We start from the raw sequence: 25,534 nt of genomic DNA on the forward strand, positions 1-25,534 counted from the left end.
TGCTGGGTCCTGCCATCTTCCAAGTGGTAGACACTGTTATTTTCTTCTGGCAGGATTTTTATTGATGTTTAACACTCTACCCAAAGTTAATTTATGTACCATAAAAACATGTATTTACACTATTGTGTCCACTCTCTATTGTTGAAAGTTTTAATGTGTACTCCTGACCTGCTGTCCTGTGGGAGGAGTCAGTCCTCATCACATGATTGTCAGGAAGGTATTTTTTAATTGGCTTGTTTGCCACTTCAAATTTCAAGATTCACCAAGGATGTATTTACACAATGGGGGTTTATTTATCAGGAATTCTACTACAGAAAACTGATGTAGAAGCCCTGAAAATAATCACAAATGCTAGCGATTTGGTAGTACTTGCGATTATCTCCCCTGTTTTTTCAAGGGGGGGGGGGGGGATGATCAGCAGTGACGTGGGCCAGGGCGGCTTTCCTTTCAATAGTGAAAGTTCGCTGCTGCAGAATATTTCTGTGCCAGGTAGGAGCAAAAATAAATGCTGCACAGCCGATTACCCAATTCACCAAGAGGCAAGAACCTTTTGACATTTCCGGCTGCGTAATAAGGGCTGCAACCACCAGTAATTAAGTTTTTTTAATCTTACCTTTTGAGGTTGGAACCCAAAGGATACATTTTGGCTGTATTTCTGAGGAGTGAAGGGTTATATTGCACTCTGTGGATTCCATTATTTTACACAGAAAATACCTTAATTCCTCTTTCTTTTCCTTATCAAGTGTTTCCTGCAAGAGAAATAAAATATTTTAATGACATCCACTACAGCCTTAGGCTGCATTCAAACTGATGTATCCACAGGGATGCACGGGCATATGAATGGAAAAGGTGGGAGCTAAAATTCCCAATGAACAACACACTAAACATCAAGATACATACTACAGAGATAAGAGGGGGGGGGGGGTCATTTATATTTAGTCAGGACATTTGTGTGTATCTTTTTTATGCTTTTTCTGGGTTCTGGACTCCATTTATCTTACAAGTGTGTCTGTATTAGGGCATTGCTGTATTAGGTACAGAGCTGTGTGATGGCTTGTTTTCTGCATAACAAATAGTGAGAGTATTTAATATTCCATGATGTGTACTGGAGAGCGGGAAGCCCCCTCCATGCACCCGCACCTGACGTGTGATGTACTATTACGTCATAGGTCGGTAAGGGGTTTAGATCTATTTGTGATTATTAGTGAGCTGTTTTAAGACACACTCCTTGACGCTATAGTATGTAGCAGCATATCAACTCTTAATATGATGCAATGTTTTGCCAAAATGCAATCATCGGTTGTTTATTATACAATCTTACAGGGCAAATAATAGAAATTAATGTGTGTTTCAATGAATGCAATAGTGTTGTATCTAATTTTAAAGTCATAATATAGAATTAGGGGTCTCCACCAATGACTTTTGAAAAGTGTGCCACCTTGTTCGAAGGCTCTATCCGTATTTTTCTCCGGTCTCCGGACTGGAGTCTATGCATTTTGGATATTACTTCTTATTCATGTGATGATAAGCCCTACAGTCAATCAGAGATACAAAGTGTAAACAAAGTATGGATTCATGGGAGAGGAGGAGGTCATGTGACAGTGAATGTAGCAGAGCTGGAATTGTGTTGAACAGTGAATGCAGCAGAGCTGAAAGTGTGCAGAACAGTGAATACAGCAGAGCTGGATGTTTATGCAAATGTCTCCTGCACAGAATAGTGAGGTACAAGATCTCCCTGTTCTCTATCAGTCCCTCCATCCCAGTCTGTGATTCTACAGAACTTTATCTGTTTGTCTCTGCTCATCTTGCTGCTCCCTTCCCCTACCTTTTAGTATCAGCTCTGGTAGTATCAGCTCTGTCCAGATAAGCTATTAACCCTTTGTGCTCACACATTAGACTTCATGTAACTGGTGTACTTGGATTTCTTTCACTTATTACATGTTTCCTGCTCTTCAATGTAATGGATCTTGCCAGACCGTCACCATATACATCCTGTATGTGCACTATGTAATGTTTAGTGTGGGAAACTAAATGGATTTAATGCTAATTTACTATGAGAGCGAACACAAGGCATTATAGGATCTGTGGGCAAGCTAACTGGCCTCAGCTTGAAGGCATAGACTGACATACATTAGTCTCCTCCCACTTTACCTTTAGTGAGAGAGATTTTTGTCAAACACTTTCAGAACAGAAAATTACATAATTTTGGAAAGAAAAGGGTGAGCAGCACAACGTAGGCATTGTTCTGTTTGTTTTCAATTGAGAATCACATATAATAATTTGGTTAAATCACTATAGCTTTACAGTTACGCTTTAACTATTTAATGTGAGGCACTTTTTGACCTGGATTACTCTGTTTTATATTTGAATATTTTTGAAACTCGGGGTTGGAAACTGATGCTAATGGTGTGCTACTAGATTTTATGAAAGGCCTATTTGTAGGTAGAACATTTAAATAAACAGAGAACACTATAAACAGGCTGCACTGGAGGTATAATAATAAAAATGCATGAATCGTCCTGTGAATAACCTGGAAGCTCAACTAGTTAACAACTACTGTACTTTACTCCAAAAAGAGCTGGAGACCAGAAAAATTATGGGTACAGCATTGGGATAATTTGTGTATAGATGGTGAATTTTTTTGAACGAGGTTTGTATGGACTTAATGTTCCCCATTATAGAGACAGCTACTGTATACAATATATATATTGAAAAAGTGTAGGCGTAATTGTTCAAACATAGATTTATTTTTCACCTACAGATAGATAAGGCAAAAATTTCAAAAAAGCTGCTGTAAGCCCTTTGGGGTACAAAAAGACAATGCAGAAACTGTGTGGTTATAGTAATGTCTTTGAAATTCCTCTTGAATCTTCAATAACTGACAAATATTTTTTTTTCATACCTATACAACATGACTGCCTTCATTATTATTGTAAATTTTTCATTAAAAGGAATTTTTTTTTTCGAACTTCAAACCAACATTGTTCTGCATCAGCACATATGACTGAAAAGAAACATGTCATTATGTTATGAACAAGGATCTAGGCTTTCTTCCATGTCCTTGTGTCATTTATAGAACAATTATAGGAAGGAGGCAAAAATTGCCACAAGGGAATATTTACTTGTGAAACTTTGCAAGAGCTAATAGCACGAGAACTTGTGTTTACAATATGTCTGGCAGGAAATGTTCAGAATGTTGCTTTAGTCACTTATAGCTAAAACAAGGCCTGCCAAAAAGAGATTATTACATGCCATATGTAGTGTTATGATATATGCCATAGTGTCAAGAACCCAATAATTTGTGGGTTTCCCCCAAATTACACTATTCAGAAAATAGAGAGAAACTGTTCTGATTTCTGTGGGTCTTCCACTGGTCCCCAATGATCAATGTTGCCAGTGTAAATGGAAAGAGGGCTGGGCAGGTCATGTGATCATCACTATGTTTGGCTGTGGTCTTTTGGTTGCAGGGCATCCAGTATGGCCAGTGTTGTGGCGGGACCCATCTCAGTGAAGCAATTTGCATCATTACTATGGTAGCAGAGAAAGTCTGTTAGTGATCTTAGCAAGTCTGTTATTTATATTCACTTACAAATTGGTCTCTGTAACAAAGACTGGGTCAATAGCAAAATTATGGTTGGGCCCGTCTTCACTTAATCAAAAACATCACAGGCTGAAATGTATATTTCTGCATGTCTACCACTAAAGGTGCCCATATGCAATGCTTCCCAGCAGTGGGATAGTTCTCATTTGTTTACCTCCACAACCACACATCTTGTACTACCTGGATACTCTTGTGTTGGACCTAGGTCCAAACATGGACCTTGGCTGCCAGCCATCTGGACCTCAGCTGTCTGGAACAGGATGGGTGGTGTTTTTATCAAGCCATCAAGCATGGGCAGGATGTCCAATATTCTTGTAACTTGTTTAAGGGTTGTCCAGCAAAAATAAAAAAAATGTTTGTATACAATATCTTACTGCCACACACACACTTTTCTAACTTGTGTTAAGCATGATCCCACTCCCTTCAGACACTAAGGACAGTCACTTTTTACCACTGACAGCTCCTGACGTAATGTGAAATCAGGGTCCTTGGTAACAGAGGCATTAACATAGTGTAGAGTGACAAGTGCCTTGACCTAAAAGCCTACTTAGCAATTTTCTTCATTACAGGCACAAAATACCCATACACTGTGTTATGTCTATTAAGAGCGATATAGAGAGATAGGGACATGCCATTGCATCTTTATACAGCATTATTTTGTTCCTGTATTTGATAAGATCATATGGGAATTGGATCCTAATTTATAATAATTTTTGAAACACATATTATAAATTGCCTGTAAATTGAAAGGTATCTCAGGAATGACTGCTGAGAGAAGACAGCCCCCAATTTCAGAAGGGCAGGTGGAGCATTATCTTACATGTTTTCCTATCAACATTTTAATTCAATTATATCAGAAATGTCTTAATTTGACATTGCTATCATTTGCTAACATGTTTTCTGCTGTATTAAAATTAATAATTTTCATGTTTACACTTGAAAGAGGTTTAACAACCGTGATTATCTGAGTTTCTTCTTTGGTGCGATTTTAAGCCTAACAATTACATTTCTAATCTTAATTATATCAGAGAGAATTTATCAAAAGCTGGCACATCCTGCACAGCTTAATTATATGCAAGGCACTGCCTGCCTGCCCTCAATGCCCTTTTCTCAACCACTTGGCATAGAGGTGGGCTGGAGGGTAGGTAACTGGTTGTGCCACCCTATGTGTAAAAATGGGATGTCAGAAAGGCCCTGGTCATCAGGGGTAAAAGGTTTCCTTTTATTCAGAGATATTTTGGACAACGCGTTTGGCACTCGAGTGCTTCCTCAGGTCTAGGCTTGTTGTGCTAGGGTGGCACAACCAGTGACCTACCCTCCAACCCATTTGCTATACGCCCTTGTTACCCAACCTTGGGGCGATGGTGGGGACGCGGCAGCGGTTACTTATCACATATGCCTGACCCAGCGTTATGCCTGTCTCTACCACAACCAGCAAAGGTGAGTACCCAATCTCACCCAAGAGCACCTCTTACTCAAGAGCACCCCGGAACTAACCAAGGATAATCTTGCACTAGGTAGCGTTGTTTCTCTCTGTCCCCCTCCTTTTTCTCTGCATATCCACAGTGATTGGCATAGAGGTGGCATAGGGAGAGAAAAGTCTTTTTGTGGCTTCTCCATCAGAAAACTGGTGTATAAGCGTATGGTGTATGATGCGGCTACTGGGGCGTGGAGTAGCCGGACATGAGGCTACGTCCCATCCATCCTCACGTCCCATCCATCCACCTACCACCCCTTCTACCTTTATAGGTAGAATCGGGGTGGTAGGTGCCCTTTAAAGAAATCAACCAGTTAAAAATTCTACAAATACTCAACCCTGCTTTTCTTGATGTTGATCCTGGCACTGTCTGTCGCTATAATTAGCAACACAAAGCTCGGGGTCAAGACATCCTAAAAGAGTGAGGTGAGGTCACGCAAGGGGCATAAAATTATGAATTCAAGAGGGGCAGGGGTGAGTATTTGTAGTTTTGTTAAATGTTTTTTAACTGGTTGATTTCCTTTACAGACCATACATAAGTTGTACCACAGGCATAAACCTTTAGTAACACTTATTTGGAACAACTGGTACTGGTGTTTATTCACATGTAGGTGTTTATGAAATGTAGATGATTATTACCACCGTTTTTTTTGGGCATTGTTATATTGTATGTATACCTACAATTTACCTAACAGATGTTTATGCTGGTTTGGTCTGTGGAAGAAGCACTCCATAAAGCAATGCCAAACATTCTACTTATTACTATTGTTTGCCGAATAGCTTAGGATGCAAGGCTTTGCATCCCATAGTAAACATTTTACTTGCCATATTGGTAGTTATGCCCTTGACTTGCACTATTTATTTCACCAATTCGCTTATAGTTGCACATACAATTTAATAAATTCTCCAATATTATTTCCTTTTAGTACAGTTTTACTTAAGATGGGCTGGTATGTCTCACTGGACACATTAAAATTATTATATTTATTTGATAAGCATTTATCCCGGCCTTTCTTCATGATGCAGTCATCCCAAAAACGGGGATCAACCAATTAAATTAATATACTCCAATAAAAAAACAAAGATTGACAAAGTTTAGTTGCCTTAAATTTTCAAAAGTAATGATATTTTAACATGTAGAGGAATGGTAAGCTATAGCATTTTAGTTTAGAAACTCACACAAGTTTTTTCTTCTTCAAGCTGAAAGCAAACCACTTTTGAAGTTGATGTGAATGTTCCTAGGCTTTGGCAAGTCTATGAAAAAAAGGAAAACAATGTTTGTGACATTTGCCTCTTTTCAATGATTAAGTATTTGTATGGTCAAAGCCCAATTATATTTGCAGGGATAAATTATTATATGATAAATTGTTATATAATAATTATACCGGTCAGTATAGGGCTACTTCACACATCCATTTTTCTGCCTACAGTCATACTTTAGTGGTTATTACTAAAACCTTAGTAAATCATTCATTTAGGCTCATTCTCAAATAATGTTTTCTCTTTCTGGCTTAAGGAGTTTTCACTGATACCTTACTGAACCATCCTTCACAATCTGCTTTTTCAGATTGAATTATTTTTTTCACTGATCCGATATCATCAGTAAAAAAAAATCGCACAGGCGCTTAAATGTTTTCCGTGAATCGGTGAAAAAATTGAAATGTGAATAAAAAGCACATTGGAAAGAATTGTTTGGTAAGTGAAAATCAATAATGCCAGCAAGATAAAAAAAAAAATTGATGTGGGAATAAGCCCAAAAAAACTGGATGTGTGAACGTAGCCTATAGGCGACTAAGTAAGGGAACAGACATGGCCTCATAATCATCATATGCAATTGGGCACCTAGTTAATTATAATTGTTTTAGCAATAATTACATTTATAAAAGTTTTAAAATTTACACAAAGATTAAATAAATATAAATAAATAACAGATGCACATACTCACAATACTGCCTGGTACTATGTTTGGCTGTGTGGATAATACATCCATTGCTAATCTTGTAGTTTGTAGCATTATACCACTTTTAGTTGATGGCAAAGCTTCAGTTGTAGGGTCACCCTTCAGAGTGGTTGTGTTTGTACTGTATTCTGATGCTGAGTGTCTGACATCAGTCACTGCAGGAGTCAGCGTTGTAAAGGTTTCTTGGGAAATTTGTGTTTCGGTTGTGTTAACAGTAATTGCCTCTTTTGTTTGAATCAATGTTCTTGGAGTTGTTCCTGTAACAAAATAATTATGTTTGTAAGCTAAAATTTAACAAATAAAATATGCGTAAAAACTGCTCAAAAATGTAAATCATAAAAATGTAAAATAAATACAGTGACAGTGACCCATATGTTGCTAAAATTCCAAAGGGCTTTGGTGATCACATTCCATTTAGATGTAGAGAACCTGCAGGCTTCACCTCTGCAGGGCATCTGCTTTTTTATCAAACAAGGAAATATGGAATTGACTGTGAAAGGCCTAAATAATAGCGAGACTCATAAATTACCCCATTATGGAAACTACACCCCTCAATGTATGAAAACCCATTTTTAAGAAGTTTGTTTACCCTTTAGGTGTTTTATAGGGGTTAAAACAAAATGGAGGTGCAGTCTACAAATTGTAATACACTCATTTTGGGTGAAAAATTAAACATTTGCAATGGATTAAATGAAAAAAGGCTCCACAAAGTTTAATACCCAATTTCTCCCAAGTACAATGATACCCCATATGTGGTGATATCCTGCTGTATGGGCGCATGGCTGGGCATAGAATGGAAGGAGCGCCCTCCAGAGCAGATATGCATTGTCACATTGTACAGGCTAACATTTTTTTTCTTTTTTTTATGTGGGCCCATAGGGGCTTATTTTTTTATAAAGCAATCCAGCACTATGTATCCATGAAAAATTTTTAACATTGAAAACTCTATTGAAAACAATATTCACATATTTGGGCTTATTTACTAAGGGTTGCGAATTGCGTTTTTGTTGGACTGTAACAGGTACCTGCGCAGGGATTGTGTCGCATGTGATTGTTTTATTGGCGAAGCTGCGCTGGCTTCCATGCTATAGAAATTGGGGGGCGTGCTGCTGGATTATCCGACTGATTTGGGATTTAATTTTCAAATTGTGTTGCAAAACAATGCACTTACATGCACCAGGAAGAAGAAGGTGAACTCTAGCAGACATGAGCGGGGAAGTGTCACATGCACGATATCAGGCGCACAATCTTAGTGAATCACGGCAGAGTGCATGATCGTCGGATAATGCACTTTCGGCGAACTCCACGGACCGGGTAAGTAAATGTATCCCATTATGCCTTTCAGGTTGTCAACCTTAGTCTAAAACATCACACCTAACCCATATTTAAGGGAAAGTAGTAATGAGCAATTCCCTTGGGAGGAATCTTAAAAACATGCAAACTGTATTAACTCTTTGTGTTTCATATCGTACAAATTTCTTCCATAAGAAACACAAACAAAGTAATCAAATATTCCTAGCAGAATAGACAATTGATACCAAGTACATAAATGAATGAAGGAAACAATATGTGGGACATACGACAACACCAGCAAAAGTGAGAATTAGAAGACAACTGTCGGATGTTACCAGTCAGCCGATGGGTATGGTAGAATTGGAAATTTATTTCATGGATGCAGAGTGCAGGATTGCTTCCTTTTTTGACTATAGTATCTTTATGCTAAATTGTGAATGCCTTATAATATTTACCCAAAAAATGAAATTAAAATGTATTTTTTATTCCATGGTAAACACTGTAAAAAAAACATCAAAAACAGTGTCGGAATTTAGTTGTTTTTTTAACATTTCATGCTACAAATATTTTTCGGGACAATTTCCCATTACAATATCATTAAATAGTATTATTAATTAATACAATTTCTGCAAAAATATAGAAAGTTCTGGCTTTTGGAAGGTATTGAGGAAAATATACAATTGGAAAAAAAAAATGAAGGGTTAAAATAAGGGTTACTAAGATATTATGCCAGGACTACATCATGTTATTATTGAGGCTTCTTATTGGCTGTAGTGGTAGTATGCTTAGTCATCTTGGTGATATGCTTGGTGAGAATTAATATTTTTCTAACTTTATAAAAAAAATGTTTAACCACATATTATACACATTAGTAATCTCAGAATAAGGCTACATGCACCCATTTTCACTTTGCTGGCCACATACAAGGGAAAGCGTGCATGAAGCTTCGAGGAGTATTCCCACAAAGACAAAATTGTTAAATATACTCAGGATATTAACTGTTCACTGTTATTAACAAAAATAAAGCATTTCACAGATATAATTCCAACGTGTCTCTATCAGTCATGGTGTACACAATTTCGGTTGCCCCAGGATCCAACCAAAAATTAGAAGTCTAGGGTCGGGCAGAATATTTTGTTTTCCTGTCTGATGCTGCATTGAGCTCCTCTCTGCCTCCAGCCTCCACCCTTGCATTCCAAGACGAGCTCACACAGAGAGACTTTCTGCCAGCAAGCAGCATGAAGAGAGTAAAGCTACAGGCTACAGACAGATAAGATTTTATCCAGAGGAGGGGGAGGGAGCCACAGTAGAGCTGTGACAGTATGTGTTATGGCTGAGATGTAACAGAGCTGAGAATGTTATTGTGTTTTTTATATGCATTTCATGGATCTCATCCTCTCTCATCTCTGATCTGTCTAATCTCTCTTACTGTGTCAGATATTATTGAATGTTCAGAAGCTAAATGAAAGTGTATATAAACCTGTACACTGATAATCTAAGTACATTTTTAGTATACAGCATCTCACACAGCACTAGAGAAATCATGAAGTGTCTGCTTAGAGAGTCCCCACCCACACTATGGAATTTTACACTAACCAGCCTAAGGAGTGATAGGAACTAAAACAGCAATACAATTGTAAAGTAAGAGGTTATAAATGACCTTTATTGTGTACATATCACCAGGGAATTGGCTAGGTTAACAGAAATGAAAAAAAAAAATCACTTTTTAGAAATAAATAAACAAAATATAAAATAAATACACATGCTATGTATCCTCATGTATGAAAATTTACTCTGTAGTGACACCTGGAGTCTGAGCTCATTGGCATGTGCCTGCAACCTTGTACTCTGTACTGTAAAGATGAAACCACGTTGAAACAGTGCTGTTTACAGTTGGGAATCTGTTCCTTCTGAAATAGAAAAACTGGTTTGACTTTAATCCCAGATTATGTCATTAGGCTTCCTGAAAATCATGCTTGATTTTACAAGGTAGCAAAAGAGGTGTGGTTTTCCTTTTCCCTTCCTGGAAAACATGTTTGCATATTTCCCAGAATCCCCTAGTGGAGCATCAATGGCTAAGTCTCCACACACATGCAAGGCGGCTTTAACTGGCAAAGTTCCTGTAAGGAACTCATACTCAAACTCATACTCATGACCCTAGTAAAAAGCCTCTCAATCAGATTAACCCATTGCCACACTGTACTGAAGAGATACAACCACGTTGAAACAGTTGGGAATCTGTTCCTGGAAATAACCTGTAAGCCCATAGTCTAGTAGACAGTGACACTGTATCTCTATGGCATGCTAGAGTGTAGAGGTTGTGAGTTCAGATCCTAGTCTAGACGAAAATAACATGTTTGCAGTGCTAGGAGTGAATCTGTTCCTTCTGGAATTGATATACTGGTTGGGCTTTAAGCACACATTGGGGCTCATTTACTTACCCGGTCCTGTACCGATCCCCACTGTGCTTTGTCCGACGATCATGGACTCTGGCACGATTCACTAAGATCGTGCGCTCGGTTTGCTGCATGTATTGCTCCCCGTTTAGGTCCACCGAAGTTCACCTTCTTCTTCCTGGTCCATATTTGTGCATGGCTTGCAACACAATTTAAATGTTAAATCCTGTGCTTAGTCTGAATCAGTTGGATCGTCTGACAGCCTGCTCTCCCCGATTTGTGTCGCATGAAAGCCGGAGCCGATGCACCAAAATCCTATCACGTGCGCCAAAAACCCTTGCTAAATGTGGCACAAAATGGAAATCGTGGTAAATAAGCCCCATCATTTTGTTATGTTTCTTTAGTGAAAGGTCCAACAACCTACCTAAAATAAAAAAGCCCTGAAATGTGGCAAATGTAGAAAAGTTCAAGGGGGCTGAATACTTTTGCAAGGCACTGTATCTTTAATTTTTTCAGTTATTACAATTAAATATTGGTATTTTAATGTAATGCCGCTAGTTTTACATGTTTTATCATTGTGTATGACTGCATTTATAAATAGACTCTTGTACTGCAGTGTACTTTATCCATTGGTTACAGAAATTGTTTTTCCGGACATTAATATACTGATGTGATGTGAAACAAAATGTGGCACATTAACATATGATATCATCTCCACAATGTTTTATATTTGGGTAAAAGATTCTGGAATTTGCGCTAGTAAACATACATAATAACTTGTCTTTTACACTCGGTCAGAAAAACATAATGAGATACATATCCCAAAAATAATGCTAAAAGAAAAAAAAATTAATGATCATAAGATAGCAAAGTATCATAAATGTTAGCAGTCATTGAACGACACAAATAGTGTACACGCAATCAATAGGACCAACGTAATTGAGTTCTCAACACCCATGTTTTATGAAGTGGAATATCCAAGACTCCTCTCTTTCTAGTAGAATTTGGCATCTGTTTTCAAGTCCCTGTGTTAGTACATTTATGGCTGAAAAGTACATAGGACAGGAACTGAGCAGTAGGTAATTCATAAGATGAATATTGTATTTTTAGATTATACAGATTTCTTAGCACTCATTAATGTATTTTTTATGTGCAATTTCTTAAAGGACATTAACCATCAGTTTATTATAACTCTATATCCTGCAATCATGGAAATATAGTAATTAAAATTATGCTAATTAGTTTGAGCACAGTATTGTACAGTATGCACACCCCTGCTAGCGGCTGCGCCCATTTTTTTGTTTTAAATCAACAAGACGTAGGCTATTGGAACCTGTCATCATGTAATAATGATGTCCTTGATGACAAGTTCCCTTTAGAACAGATCTTTTTTATTGACTACTTCACTGCTTGGTGACGTGCAACATAACTGACTGCATTTCATAGTCTAAATAAAGTTAACTGTAACAAGAAACATAACATGAAATGTATTGCATGCAAGGGATCACTTTGCTGATGCTATCTTTAGTGCATTTTACTTCTTCTGTGAATCCTTTTCACCTGAAAAAACACCAGCCGTACCATAATTTTTAGGAGCCAGGCTACTTCACTTACATAATAATGTGTGCAAATTATAAATACAAGTATATTATAAAAGTGTGTGATTTCCTGTTCTCGTATCCATCATACAATAAATGCCATAATACCCCTTTAACTGCCCTTGTAACTGTACCAATGTATTTGTGCTTTAAAATCAGAAAAAAAATATACTGTACATATATTTTGGGAAATGATGATTTTACCTATTAGACTGTGAACTGTAGATTGTGTTGGTACCAGTGAGGTAACGTGTGATGGTTTGTCACTACTAGTTTTCAATGTTGCAGGATGTGAAGTAGCGAGTCTCTGGGTGGTAACAGCAACATTAGCTGTAGTCATTTTTGATGTTCCTGTAGGAGTCACTGTACTGGCATCTGCAAACAAGAAACAAGGAGAAAGACATTATTATTGGTTGTGTCTGCATGTGTTCCTTTATATGGATGGGTTATCAAACTTGGGATTAATCAGTTTAGAAAATAAGAACTGATGTTTGCGGAATGAATGGAACAAATTACATTATTCAAATAAATGGATGTACAGTACAGAGAACTTTCTAATTATCTTTTTGTGTTGAAATGCCTGAAGGAAAGGCCAAGACCAAAGACAGGCGTTCTTTGTAAGAGCAGTGAGATGGAACTATGGGATGGTTGAGACACTAGACAACATCATGAGGAGCCTTGATGCCCTTCTTGAAAGTAAAAACTATCACTTTATGGGTATTATATGCATTTATTCTGAATCTATTATTTGTCAATATTGATTTTTCCTGCATTATGGGCCATATGACATTTGCCTTTCCTTTACTACATTTATTTTTTGTTTTTCTGGCACCAGCACCCATTTGATCGAAGTGTTTTAATCTGCAGCAGTCTGCATATAGTGGCCACCTACTTGCTCTGAGCCTGTTTCTGAGACCACATGGAATGGAGCGCTATTGATGGTGGGGACCCGGGGCCCAGAGCCATGGGGGCTTAGCCTGCCAGTATGGGTGCTGGGCGGAGGGGGGGGCTTCTGGGTCCTGGTCCCTGCTAGCGCTTTGTAGATGACAGTGGATGCCATGCCATCCATGTGGTTGCAGTGACAGTGGATTCCATGTGATGTTGTACCTTATGTAGGGACCCACTGAAACAATGTCACTGTAAAGTGGTTAATTTTTTATTTTAAATCAAATAAAAGATACAATTTCCATTATAGGTTCCACTATGCACAATAGGTGCTGGTCGCAACTTATATACTCTCCCTCCCTTCACAATGACCATTGCTCCGGCCATAGAGCAGGTCTAGAAATGTGTCTTACAAACCTCAATTAATATCACTATACTGACTATAATGTATCTGTTTCATGTTTTATTGAGGTAGCAGTCCCCCTTCACCGGGCTGTGGAGTGCTTAGTACCGGACCGTAGCTAAAGAAATTAAAAAATGTGATACTCCCCTTTAAAGGCTCTGGTTATTACACGCACCCCGATGCACATGTGACTGCCTACCTCCTACATCGGCGTTTCCCCCTCCTGCTCTATGCCTGAAATTTTGCAGCGGCAGTGAGTATGATACTCACTGCTAAAGTGAAATTTTGGAGAGGAATGGCGACGAAGCAGTGTGGCAGTCACATGTGCTTTGGGGGTGTCAGAACCTGAGACAAGCTCAAGTGACACCCTCCAAAGCAGTTCACTTAAATAAAGATAAAAATTAATTTCATAAGTAATCTAACGGTATTTTGTGAATTCTTCTAATAAACATACTGCAAATTACCAGTAGTTGTAAGCTGTCAACTTAATTGGGGAGCACTAGGCACCCAAGTCTGAAACTGGTCATTTGTAGTATAGTTTTATGAAAAAAAACTCAATGGACATTGTATGCATGATATTTTAGGTGGTCTGTTTTCTAGTCGTAGGCCGGGCCCTGATTAGAAACATAATGGTGCTTATAACAGTCATGACCTGTAAAATCATATGTCTATTTAAAGGATTATTCTTTGCTATAATACAGATCTATACCAGATGTGTTTCTTCTCCAGCTGCTGTATAAACATAAGCTCTAGGCTAGTTCTATGGAATGCCATTAACCTTCTCTTTTGACCCAGTTAATTTGCATATTCTTACCTCCCCTTTCTTTTTGTTTTGTTTGCTTTTAACTTAGAATAAAAATTTGTATGACTTATTTTAAGTGCATGAACTATTTCTGATCAACATGAGATATTTACCACACAAATACGTATTATCATGAAGAATAACACGGCATAGTATATACATTACTCCTTTTATAAACATCTTACAAAATGTGAATATGAATGGGAAAAGGAAGGTACGATAGGGAATAGGAAAGAATGTGTTAAGTAAACCAGAATATTCCAAAAAGTGTACTGAAAACCTGAACTGAAGTGTACTGAAAATGTCATGCTCTTGCATCACTCCGACGTCAGTGTGAAGCTTTGAAGCAATGTATTATCTCCCAGGGGAGAATGGGGGATGTGCCAAGTGGAATTTATTCTTTATTTCAAACTTTGCATTTTTAAAATATTTTACATAGTTTAATTAGATAAAAACACATAATAAATAAGAAATCCTTGCAATTTATATGAAGGCACAGGATGATTTAATGTGATAATTTCTGAAGGCTATGTTATTGCCCTCCTGCACATAATTGTGTGCAGTTCATGGGCAGCAAATAACAGTGCCATGGATGCCAAAAATAATGGGACAATAATGCGAATCACATTTAAACAAATTATGGCCATTATTGCTGTATATATGGACATAGATTTAAACCATTACAAACCAACTCCATGGAAATTGTGGCTAAAATACACTTTTTTGGCACATTCTTAGGACATTCCACAGCTAACCTGAACACAGTGTTGCCGCTGCTGTTAAGCGAGAAATTAGGGACTCTTTTAGTGATATATCACTTTCCCCAGTAGTGGGGTTGGTCTGTGAAACAGGACAACGTATGGGCCGTGATTCACGGACAAGCTATGCTAGTGTGAGACTGCCCTCTATCTGGATTGTTAAAATGTCTCTAAAAAAATAAAGAAAGAAAGCAAAGAATGCACCAAACTGCTAAATGTTCCAAAGTAGCTTCTGTTACATTACAGTCTGTAGATGTACTGCTTGTGTTCCTGCCACATAGCTCTTCAACCAACACTGTATTCACTAAGACCTTCGTATCATCTGTATCAACTGTACCCATCTTTGTCGCAAATATCTAATTCCATGCCACAAGTTCCTCTCCACTAATGAAGCCCTTTTTAGAATGTCCCATGTGGCATTCTGTGGTCAGGTCATACCACCACTCTCTTCCCCTGGTTCCTGCTTCAATCTGCACAATACTGACTGTCTACTAGTCCAGTAATGATAAAGCAGAGGAGTTTAGATCCCTTGTATTCCCTGCAATAGGTTTGTATTTATTGTACCCTGTCTTTGAAATAGTCTCTCTGATGCAATCAGTAAAATGTTTTATGTGTTTTATGAGACAACAAGACTTTGAAGAATATTCCAAAAAAATACATTACACAGTTTAGTTTATTTAATGATTTAATTGTTCTCAAATCAAAAGTATTAATCTCAAATTAATCTCCAGTGACCTCAGCAATAAAACAAGCTGACCGTTTAATCAGGCATAACAACCAATGCTAGAAATTGGATGGAGAGTAGTAGTTTAAGTAATACATTGCAATGTAATAGTTGCATTGTTATTATCAGTTCTATATCATCTGTTATGTTTGGCTCAAAGAATCACAAATTGTGAATGTACTCAAAGAAAATGTTGGAGTGCCTAAATATCATCATAAAGTAAAGATTGCATAAAAACAATGAAAAGAATCTCCATCAAGTTAGCTTTCCATCAAACATTATCAAACAGGAAGGTAGATAACGGTTGGCCAAGGGCAGAGTAGATGCTATCATGCAACAGTCACTTTGAAGAGCTCAAATGAACTTTCGAAACTAATCCAACATTAATGAGAACCCACGATTTAATTTAACTCAACCAAAATAAATAAATGATGATTAAAAAGCATTGCCCTTATCCATAAATTGTTCATTTCTATGGCTGCATGGAGCCTGTATTAATGGGTCCTGTATATGCAGTGTTCACTGCTACCCTGTTCCTGATTGACAGATCTCACTGCTAGGACATGCTGCTGTGTGGAGCAAGAGAGAGTTCTGTTACATCATTGTGACCAAGGTGATGTCATCTATGTTCATGTTACATTTGCAAAGTCTACCCCATTTATGTATCTGATCACATGAAATTATAACATGCCTCCTTGCAGGCATGGGATGTAGAATGGAATAGAGGAATGTTGTGATTTTATGTTAACAGATACATACATGAGGTAGATGTTGCAAACATAACTTGGTAAAGGGTAGATGACATCACCCTGGTCACATGATATGTCGAGAAGAGGCATGGGAAATGGGGAGGAGTAGATGGGAGGGACATCTACTCTGAGCAGGACACATCCACTCTGATGCCAGGTAATAAAAGATAAAATTGATTTATGGGGATGTAAGGGAAACAATTTTTAGCTAAATGAAGCCTAGTGAATAGGGCTCAATGGAAACCTGTCACAAATTGTCTTTGTGAAAATGTGGTGAAAGATTACCTTTAAATCTATTCATTTATATTGTGTTCAAAGTTAAATATATTTAGATTCCAAGATTGGGGCTACATGACTGCAATATTTGTAGATTGCAGTGAACTACTGTTATTATCGTAGAAAACAAAAGTGAAAACAAAAGTGTTGCAAACAAAAAGAAAACAAAACAAAAAGAAAACAAAAGTGTTGCAATGTGCAAGCTGACATGATATCACAGTAAAAATCATTTTTGTAATGACTGTTCAATCCCAGTTGTAGACACGTCTGATTATCAGGGCTTGGGGTCAGTGAAACCCCTGGACCAGCACAGACTATGACACAAGCCGACACCTGGGACCGGAATCTAAGTGGCATCCGGTCTTCACCAGAGCCCGCCACAAAGCAGGATTGTCTTGCTGCGGCGTGGTGCCACCAAGTCGTTCCACAGGTTCGACTTGTCCGCGGTGGCAGCCAAGGTCGAAGTACCAATACAGCAGGCAGTCTCAGAAACAGGCAGATTGTCAGAGCAGGTGGCAGAGATGCAGAGTCGGGGTCAGGTCCGGGGTCACAATGAGAGATCAAAGCTGGAATACAAGGAACTTGGGGAAAATGCAAGGAAAGCTTTCTCGATGGCATGTAGCATAAAGATCCGGCAGGGGTTGATGGGAGCAGACAGTTTAAATAGAAAACCCGGAAGTGGCCAGCGCCTATCAGCGGTTCCCTGGCCCTCTAAATCTTCAAGAACCGGCATGCGCGCGCCCTAGGGAGCAGGTATGCATGCCAACCGGCTTGGAAGGTAGAAGGAGCGTGGAGAGGTAAGTGAGGGCCAGGGAGGGCGCCGCCACGGAGAGGGTCACAGGTGTGCCTGCGATCCGAGATGTGGATGGCAGGGACACCCATGACACTGATCACATTTACTTAAATGCCAGCAATGCTAAATTGCAATTATTGTCTTTTTCATGTGTGTTACTGCAAAAGTCCTCAACCCTAACCCTATCCTCATTACCTTTATCTCTGTAATAGACAGTTGAGGTGCACTTTAGACCGAATATACTGGCCACTTAGTATATCCTGAAGCTTACTCCATTACTCTAACCTTGTTTAACCTAGTGGAGATTCCTGCTATAGTCTCTGCCAGTTTTCCCTTCCCGACCCATTCTGCACCCCACCAAGTCACACCCAAAGTGGCATGCAGCGGAATACAGAAAAAACTGTCTATAATGGGGCATTACACACTCACCAGCCACTTTATTAGGTACACCATGCTAGTAACGGGTTGGACGCCCTTTTGCCTTCAGAACTGCCTCAATTCTTCATGGCATAGATTCAACAAGGTGCTGGAAGAATCCTCAGAGATTTTGGTCCATATTGACATAATGGCATCACACAGTTGCCGCAGATTTGTCGGCTGCACATCCATGATGCGAATCTCCCGTTCCACCACATCCCAAAGATGCTCTATTGGATTGAGATCTGGTGACTGTGGAGGCCATTTGAGTACAGTGAACTCATTGTCATGTTCAAGAAACCAGTCTGAGATGATTCCAGCTTTATGACATGGCGCAATATCCTGCTGAAAGTAGCCATCAGATGTTGGGTACATTGTGGTCATAAAGGGAGGGACATGGTCAGCAACAATACTCAGGTAGGCTGTGGCGTTGCAACGATGCTCAATTGGTACCAAGGGGCCCAAAGAGTTGCCAGGAAAATATTCCCCACACCATGCCACCACCACCACCACCAGCCTGAACCGTTGATACAAGGGAGGATGGATCCATGCTTTCATGTTGTTGACGCCAAATTATGACACTACCATTCGATTGTCGCAGCAGAAATCGAGACTCATCAGACCAGGCAACGTTTTTCCAATCTTCTACTGTCCAATTTCGATGAGCTTGTGCAAATTGTAGGCTCAGTTTCCTGTTCTTAGCTGAAAGGAGTGGCACCTGGTGTGGTGTTCTGCTGCTGTAGCCCATCTGCCTCAAAGTTTGACGTACTGTGCGTTCAGAGATGCTCTTCTGCCTACCTTGGTTGTAACGGGTGGCGATTTGAGTCACTGTTGCCTTTCTATCAGCTCGAACCAGTCTGCCCATTCTCCTCTGACCTCTGGCATCAACAAGGCATTTCCGCCCACAGAACTGCCGCTCACTGGATGTTTTTTCTTTTTTGGACCATTCTCTGTAAACCCTAGAGATGGTTGTGCGTGAAAATCCCAGTAGATCAGCAGTTTCTGAAATACTCAGACCAGCCCTTCTGGCACCAACAACCATGCCACGTTCAAAGGCACTCAAATGACCTTTCTTCCCCATACTGATGCTCGGTTTTAACTGCAGGAGATTGTCTTGACCATGTCTACATGCCTAAATGCACTGAGTTGAGTTGCCGCCATGTGATTGGCTGATTAGAAATTAAGTGTTAATGAGCAGTTGGACAGGTGTACCTAATAAAGTGGCCGGTGAGTGTATATGCTTTGTCCTCCATAAAAATGGAGGATAAAGCACTTTAAATATCTAACAATGTGTCACAAGCGTTTCAAGCAAAAATGTAGCTGAATAATATATTTCAATACAGCTAAAGTACAGTCAGACCAAAATACAGTGGACATTGTAAAGCAAAAAGAAACCCTTGCAAGTCATTTGGCCAATAAAAAAAAACATGGGCACATAAGATATTTGGAGTAACTCATTGTAATACCTAATGTAATGCAAAAAAGTGCTCAAGCACTTTAGTACTAAAACTAATACGAAATCCCAGCGTGACATTACTCAGTACTTAATAAATGTTAAATGCAGAAGAATTTAGATGACTGTGGAGGGGATCCATGACCTTTCTTTGATCTCAAAGTAGTTCCTGCAAACCTTACAAATTGAGTTATTTTCCAAAAAGCAATGCTGCTTATGAATGCAATTGTACTGTATAAATGAATATCTTTCATAATGATAAGTAAATTATAGTGTAGTAACATTCGAGTAAATAAAATGTGGGAGTGAAGTAATGTTTAATTTCTCCATTTGCTGCCAAATTCTCATGGCAACTTTTATAAAAATAAATTGAGAAAACTGCTCCATTTCTGTTCCAGTGATATCCTATGGATATTTCATAAAGGTCTATCATGGGAAACACCTTTTTTAAAGCGGTATTCCAGGAATCAGCATAATTCATATACAAGTGGGCACTCAAAATATAAGCTAATGTGTAATTAGTTGTTATTTAAAATTTTGTGATGAAGAATTAAAATGCTACCGGCCCTTTAATCAGTCCATTAATTTCCTCCGCGCGGTCCGTTGCAGGACAGAAGATAGCTGCTGGTCACATGTCCACATCACATGTCCTGCACCTGCCTGGGCAGGTCATGTGATCACCACTATGTTTGGCTGTAGTCGGTTGGTTGCAGTGCATCCAGTATGGCCGGTGTTGTGGTGATGGCAGTTACACATCATTGCTATGGTAAAAGAGCAAGAAAACCTGTTACATCATCACTGTTAGCAGAGCATAAGTGGTAGGAGGAGTTACTGAGAACTAAAGGATCATGGAACTTGTAGTTTCCAGTGGCGGCCATCTTAGTGATAACTCCACCTACTTTAGAGAGGCCATAAATTTTGTAAATCATAAAATCATATTATTTTAGCTCCGTTTTGTGACTAATGACATTAAGCATTGTTGTATTCATTTATTTATATCATCATGGGTTTTTGTGTCAGACCTTCATATTCCCGGAATACCCCTTTAAACCTGCTAATCTTACACAGATACCTACCCTTAAAGGGGTTTTCCCATCTTAGGTTTTTTTGGATATATCCACAGAATGTGGAATTGTAACAAAGAGTGGCTTATGTACAAAGCTCCTGGACCAGATGGGTTACACCCCAGAGTTCTTAAAGAACTCAGTTCTGTTATTGCTGTACCACTGTCTAAAATCTTTAGGGATTCCGTAATGTCTGGTGTGGTGCCAAGTGACTGGCGCAAGGCAAATGTGGTGCCAATATATAAAAAGGGCTCTAGAACTTCGCCTGGCAATTACAGGCCTGTAAGCTTAACTTCCATTGTGGGGAAAGTATTGGAAGGGTTAGTAAAAGACTATATACTGGAGTATGTGACATCAAATAGAATAATAAGTGATAGCCAGCATGGGTTTACTAAGAATAGAAGTTGTCAAACTAACCTTATCTGCTTCTATGAAGAGGTGAGCAGGTGCCTGGATGGAGGAGCAGCTGTGGATATTGTGTTCTTGGACTTTGCAAAGGCATTTGACACTGTCCCTCATAGACGTCTGATGGGTAAAATTAGGGCTATTGGTTTGGCAGAAATCATTTGCAATTGGATTGAAAACTGGCTGAAGGATCGTATCCAGAGAGTTGTGGTCAATGATTCATACTCGGAATGGTCACCAGTTATGAGTGGTGTACCCCAGGGTTCTGTGCTTGGCCCACTACTATTTAATATATTTATTAATGATATAGAGGTAGGAATTAATAGCACTGTGTCTATTTTTGCAGATGACACCAAACTGTGTAGTGTAATACAGTCTATGGAGGATGTTCATAGGCTGCAGGGTGACTTGGACAAACTGAATGTTTGGTCATCCACTTGGCAAATGAGGTTTAATGTGGATAAATGTAAGGTTATGCACCTGGGGGCCAATAATCCAAAGGCAAAATATGTCCTTGGGGGAGTAAATCTGGGAGAGTCCCTTGTTGAGAAGGACCTGGGGGTACTAGTAGATCATACATTGAATAACAGCATGCAATGTCAATCAGCTGCCTCTAAAGCTAGTAGGATCTTGTCATGTATCAAAAGTGGTATGGACTCTCGTGATAGGGATGTAATATTACCATTATACAAGGCATTGGTTCGGCCTCATCTGGAATATGCTGTCCAGTTCTGGGCACCGGTCCATAAAAAGGATGCCCTGGAGCTGGAGAGGGTTCAACGTAGAGCCACAAAAATGATAAGGGGTATGGAGGGTCTTGGTTATGAGGAAAGATTAAAACAACTAGATTTATTTAGTCTGGAAAAGAGACGACTACGAGGAGACATGATTAATTTATATAAATATATGAATGGTCCATACAAAAAATATGGTGGTAAGTTGTTTCAGATTAGATCAAATCAAAAGACGAGGGGGCACTGTCTCCGTTTGGAGAAATCAAGGTTTAATCACCGGAGGCGACAGGGCTTTTTTACTATGAGAACGGTCAATCTGTGGAATAGCCTGCCTCAGGCGCTGGTCACAGCAGGGACAGCAGAGAGCTTTAAGAAGGGTCTAGATGCCTTTTTACACCTAAATACCATTGATGGTTATGTTATATAGAATTGTTTCCCCTAAATCCCTTCCTCATCCAATCCCTACCCTTCCTTGGTTGAACTTGATGGACAAGTGTCTTTTTTCAACCGTATAAACTATGAAACTATGAAACTATGGATCCATAGTTTCACAAAACCAGGGATCCATAAGCCCACTCTGAGCTACTTCCAAGAGCGTAATTAAAGTGACTCCATCAGTTTACACCCCTTAACCACTGTACAGGCATACAGGCATACAGGCATTTGGACTTCAATGTGGCAGCACCACCAGACATCCTACCATTGGTGGAGTTGCTGTTTATCATGACAGGAGTACTGTGATTCGCAGGGGAATCCTAGGAGAGCTCATGCTGGCCCCCATGAAAAGCCTTATTTAGAAAACTTATAGTGGTAAAAACTTCTGGTCAAAGTGTAAGTCCATTTCTGCAAGCAGGAAGCTGTGGTAAACTAAATAAAAAGTATTACAATGGAAAGAGGAAAGAGAAAAAAAAAAAAAAAGAAAAAAAAAAAGAAAAATCACCAAGGGTGGGTAGGGAAGGGAATATATGGGTAATTAATATGGAAATTGCAAATTTGTTATATACTTATTAATGGAAGTAAGAATTGTTGATATTTATTGTCACGTTTTATATTGATGTACACTTTGCATATTGATAATAAAAAAAATATAAAAAAAATGCAGGAAGCTGTTGAAGGTACAAGTGTGTAGGCCAATATATTCCCTCATGCTTTGAATAAAAGAAGTGCTGACCCACGCTGAAGACTTTGATAAACACTACTTCTGTCATATCAAAATGAATACAGTTATAAAGCAGCATAAGCACTTTTCACTGTGCAGATCACATCTGAATTTCCCTGTCCTTGTTCTCCTGAGCTGTGAGGTTTGATGGGCCTAGATCTCAGTGATGGAGCTCAGCATCTAATCTTATAGTTGTTTTTTTAATGCACATTTGTTTTCTTAGCGGGGAGATTAAACTGAATCCAAACAAAGCTCATAGTTAAGGCATGGTGGTGACGTGATGGAAGGAATGGATAGCCAGGTCTGGGAGAGCTGCAGACTCAGCGGTCTCACAGTGAGTGCGGGTTAAAGGTGGGGCAGGGTAGCAGTGTGACAGGACTGCTGTCTGTCTGAGGCAGGGGTCAGGGGGATACCTAAATTCACTATTATTGTATGGGTGCGCAGCTGCAAGGAACCTCCTGTACATCCACAGCTTTCAGTACACTCAGTTTCCAATGTTATAAATTATTAAAGGTTTCAATGTTTATTTTTCAACTACTATAATGAAGATGGTATTTTCCTTCCTGTCAACAGCTTTAATATCAGATAAAGTATTAAGGCACGTTGTCATCACACAACATACATAAAAGGAAATATGTTTTTGATTTCATAAATGATAATAATATGGCACAGACAGAGTAAACAGACAGAGACAATGTCAGGCACTTATATTTGTTTTGCAGGAGAGATTGTTCTGTGGGTACATGTGCACATTATAGTTAAGTTATTATATTAAATTCAGTTTGGCCTGTTTAAGTCTACTGAGGAAGCACACTCACTTATGGTTTCCTTACATTGTGAATAAGGAATATCCAATTTGAATGTGCAAAATACTGTCCTGCCCCCCTCGAATTTACACATATGTAGCAAGATATGGCAATGGCAGGGGGGTGAAGTAATCTCTTAATCAAACCTTGGAAATATGATTTTCAAGTTGGGAAAGGAGAACAGTGGCCGACATTTACTAACTCAACCTGGGAAAACATATTTGCTATTGGAGCATCAATGCCTTTACGTCTCCACACGCCTATAAGACTGCCTTAACTGAACAGTTCTCCATAAGAAGAACTCTTACTTTTTAACCTAGTCAAACCTTGCAAGACAGAATAAAGGTAGTTATTCACATGAATCTACATCTAAATTAACTACAAAGATCATTCTTCTATATAGCATTATTATAGCGGACTGATAACTGTCATCATCTGGAAAGAATCCAGACATATATGCAATTTTGAGTGGCACCCTCTTGTCGATTAACAATTTTTCCATAAAAAAAAAAAATTATTATACATTATTACAAAAATAATTTTTACCTGACGCCAAAGAATAAGGACAGCCACATCGGCAACTGGGCTAGATGGCAATATATAGTGTATATGGTCATGAAAATGACAGGCTTTGTAACCATTTGTACATGTCAGTGGTTTTCCTACATGTTTGGATGAATAGTTTTTGCCTGAGCTCACACATATAGTATATTATACATACACTGGAGATCAAAATTAGAGAACAATGTATGATCAGAAATAATATGATATACATGGAATTTTTGTAAGGGGTACACCATGCCACTAGAGCAGTGTTTTACAAAATAACCAAAGTATATCAACAAAAACCTTTTATTTTGCAAAAAAAAAGTGATGATCACATTTAGAGAACAGCAATGACTGTAGCACAGAGAAATATTGTTACTAAATTTTATGAAGGTTACAACTGTCACCCATCAGTACGAAATGTTCAGTCCTTTTCTTTGAATGGCTACGGCACATATACGTCACAGGGCATCACTGGTCTCTCAAACTGCTCTGTTGTGATTTTGGCCCTATCTTCTTCCAGTCTCTTCTTAGACTGTTGTGAACTTCTTGGCCAAAACTTTGTCACCAAGGATTTTAAGGAGGTTTTATGGCCATTTCAATGTTTTCTGTTTTAAGGAACTGCTTTACCCATTTTACTCCAACAGGGGGCATTGACCTGCATAAAAATTGCTGGCTGATTGAGTGAAGATTTTGAAATGGTTATCAAAATCAAAGTGTAAAGTAACATTTCAGACTGATCCAACTTCAGTGGAAATGCCTCAAGACAAGGAAATGAAGTTCAGTGTGTGGCCTCTACGTGCCTGTATGACCTATCTACAATACCTGGGCATGCTCCTGGCAGCAGATGCTCTCCTGATGGATCCCCTCCCTTACCATGATTAAAGCAACAGTCAATTTCTGGACAGTTTTTGGTGCAACGTGGCATTGGTGGATAAAATGAGCATAATTTCCCAAATGTACTTGGGAATGGGTAATGGGGAATGGGTAGGCTTTCGACATGCAGGAACTTGCTAACACTCTACAGCCACAGGGGGCATAGCACTAGCATGCGTAAGAAATAACCCAGGCCCACTGCACCTGCATGTGATCTCACAATGGATCGGAGACTCTCATCCCAGGATCTAATAGCAGTCAGTGTACCTCTGGTGAGCACACGAAAGTCTGTGCAGCCCTCTAATGAAATGCCTCCCCACACACTGACCCAATGCCAAACTGGTAATGCTGTAGGATGT

General features: G+C 39.0%; 1 protein-coding gene across 1 annotated transcript in view; it reads right to left on the reverse strand.

The window, feature by feature from the left end:
* Nucleotides 1–25,534, reverse strand: part of CD34 (CD34 molecule) — a 50,449-nt gene that overhangs the window by 13,593 nt on the left and 11,322 nt on the right. Inside the window, exons 2-5 of the mRNA XM_072137478.1 lie at nt 12,530–12,700; nt 7,024–7,295; nt 6,258–6,332; nt 614–749 (exon numbers count right to left, since the gene is read on the reverse strand). Coding sequence (XP_071993579.1) covers nt 614–749; nt 6,258–6,332; nt 7,024–7,295; nt 12,530–12,700 — 654 coding nt within the window. The remainder of the gene's footprint in view (nt 1–613; nt 750–6,257; nt 6,333–7,023; nt 7,296–12,529; nt 12,701–25,534) is intronic.

This window comes from Engystomops pustulosus, chromosome 2, assembly GCF_040894005.1.
Source record: "Engystomops pustulosus chromosome 2, aEngPut4.maternal, whole genome shotgun sequence".
In the NCBI taxonomy this organism is placed as follows: domain Eukaryota; kingdom Metazoa; phylum Chordata; class Amphibia; order Anura; family Leptodactylidae; genus Engystomops; species Engystomops pustulosus.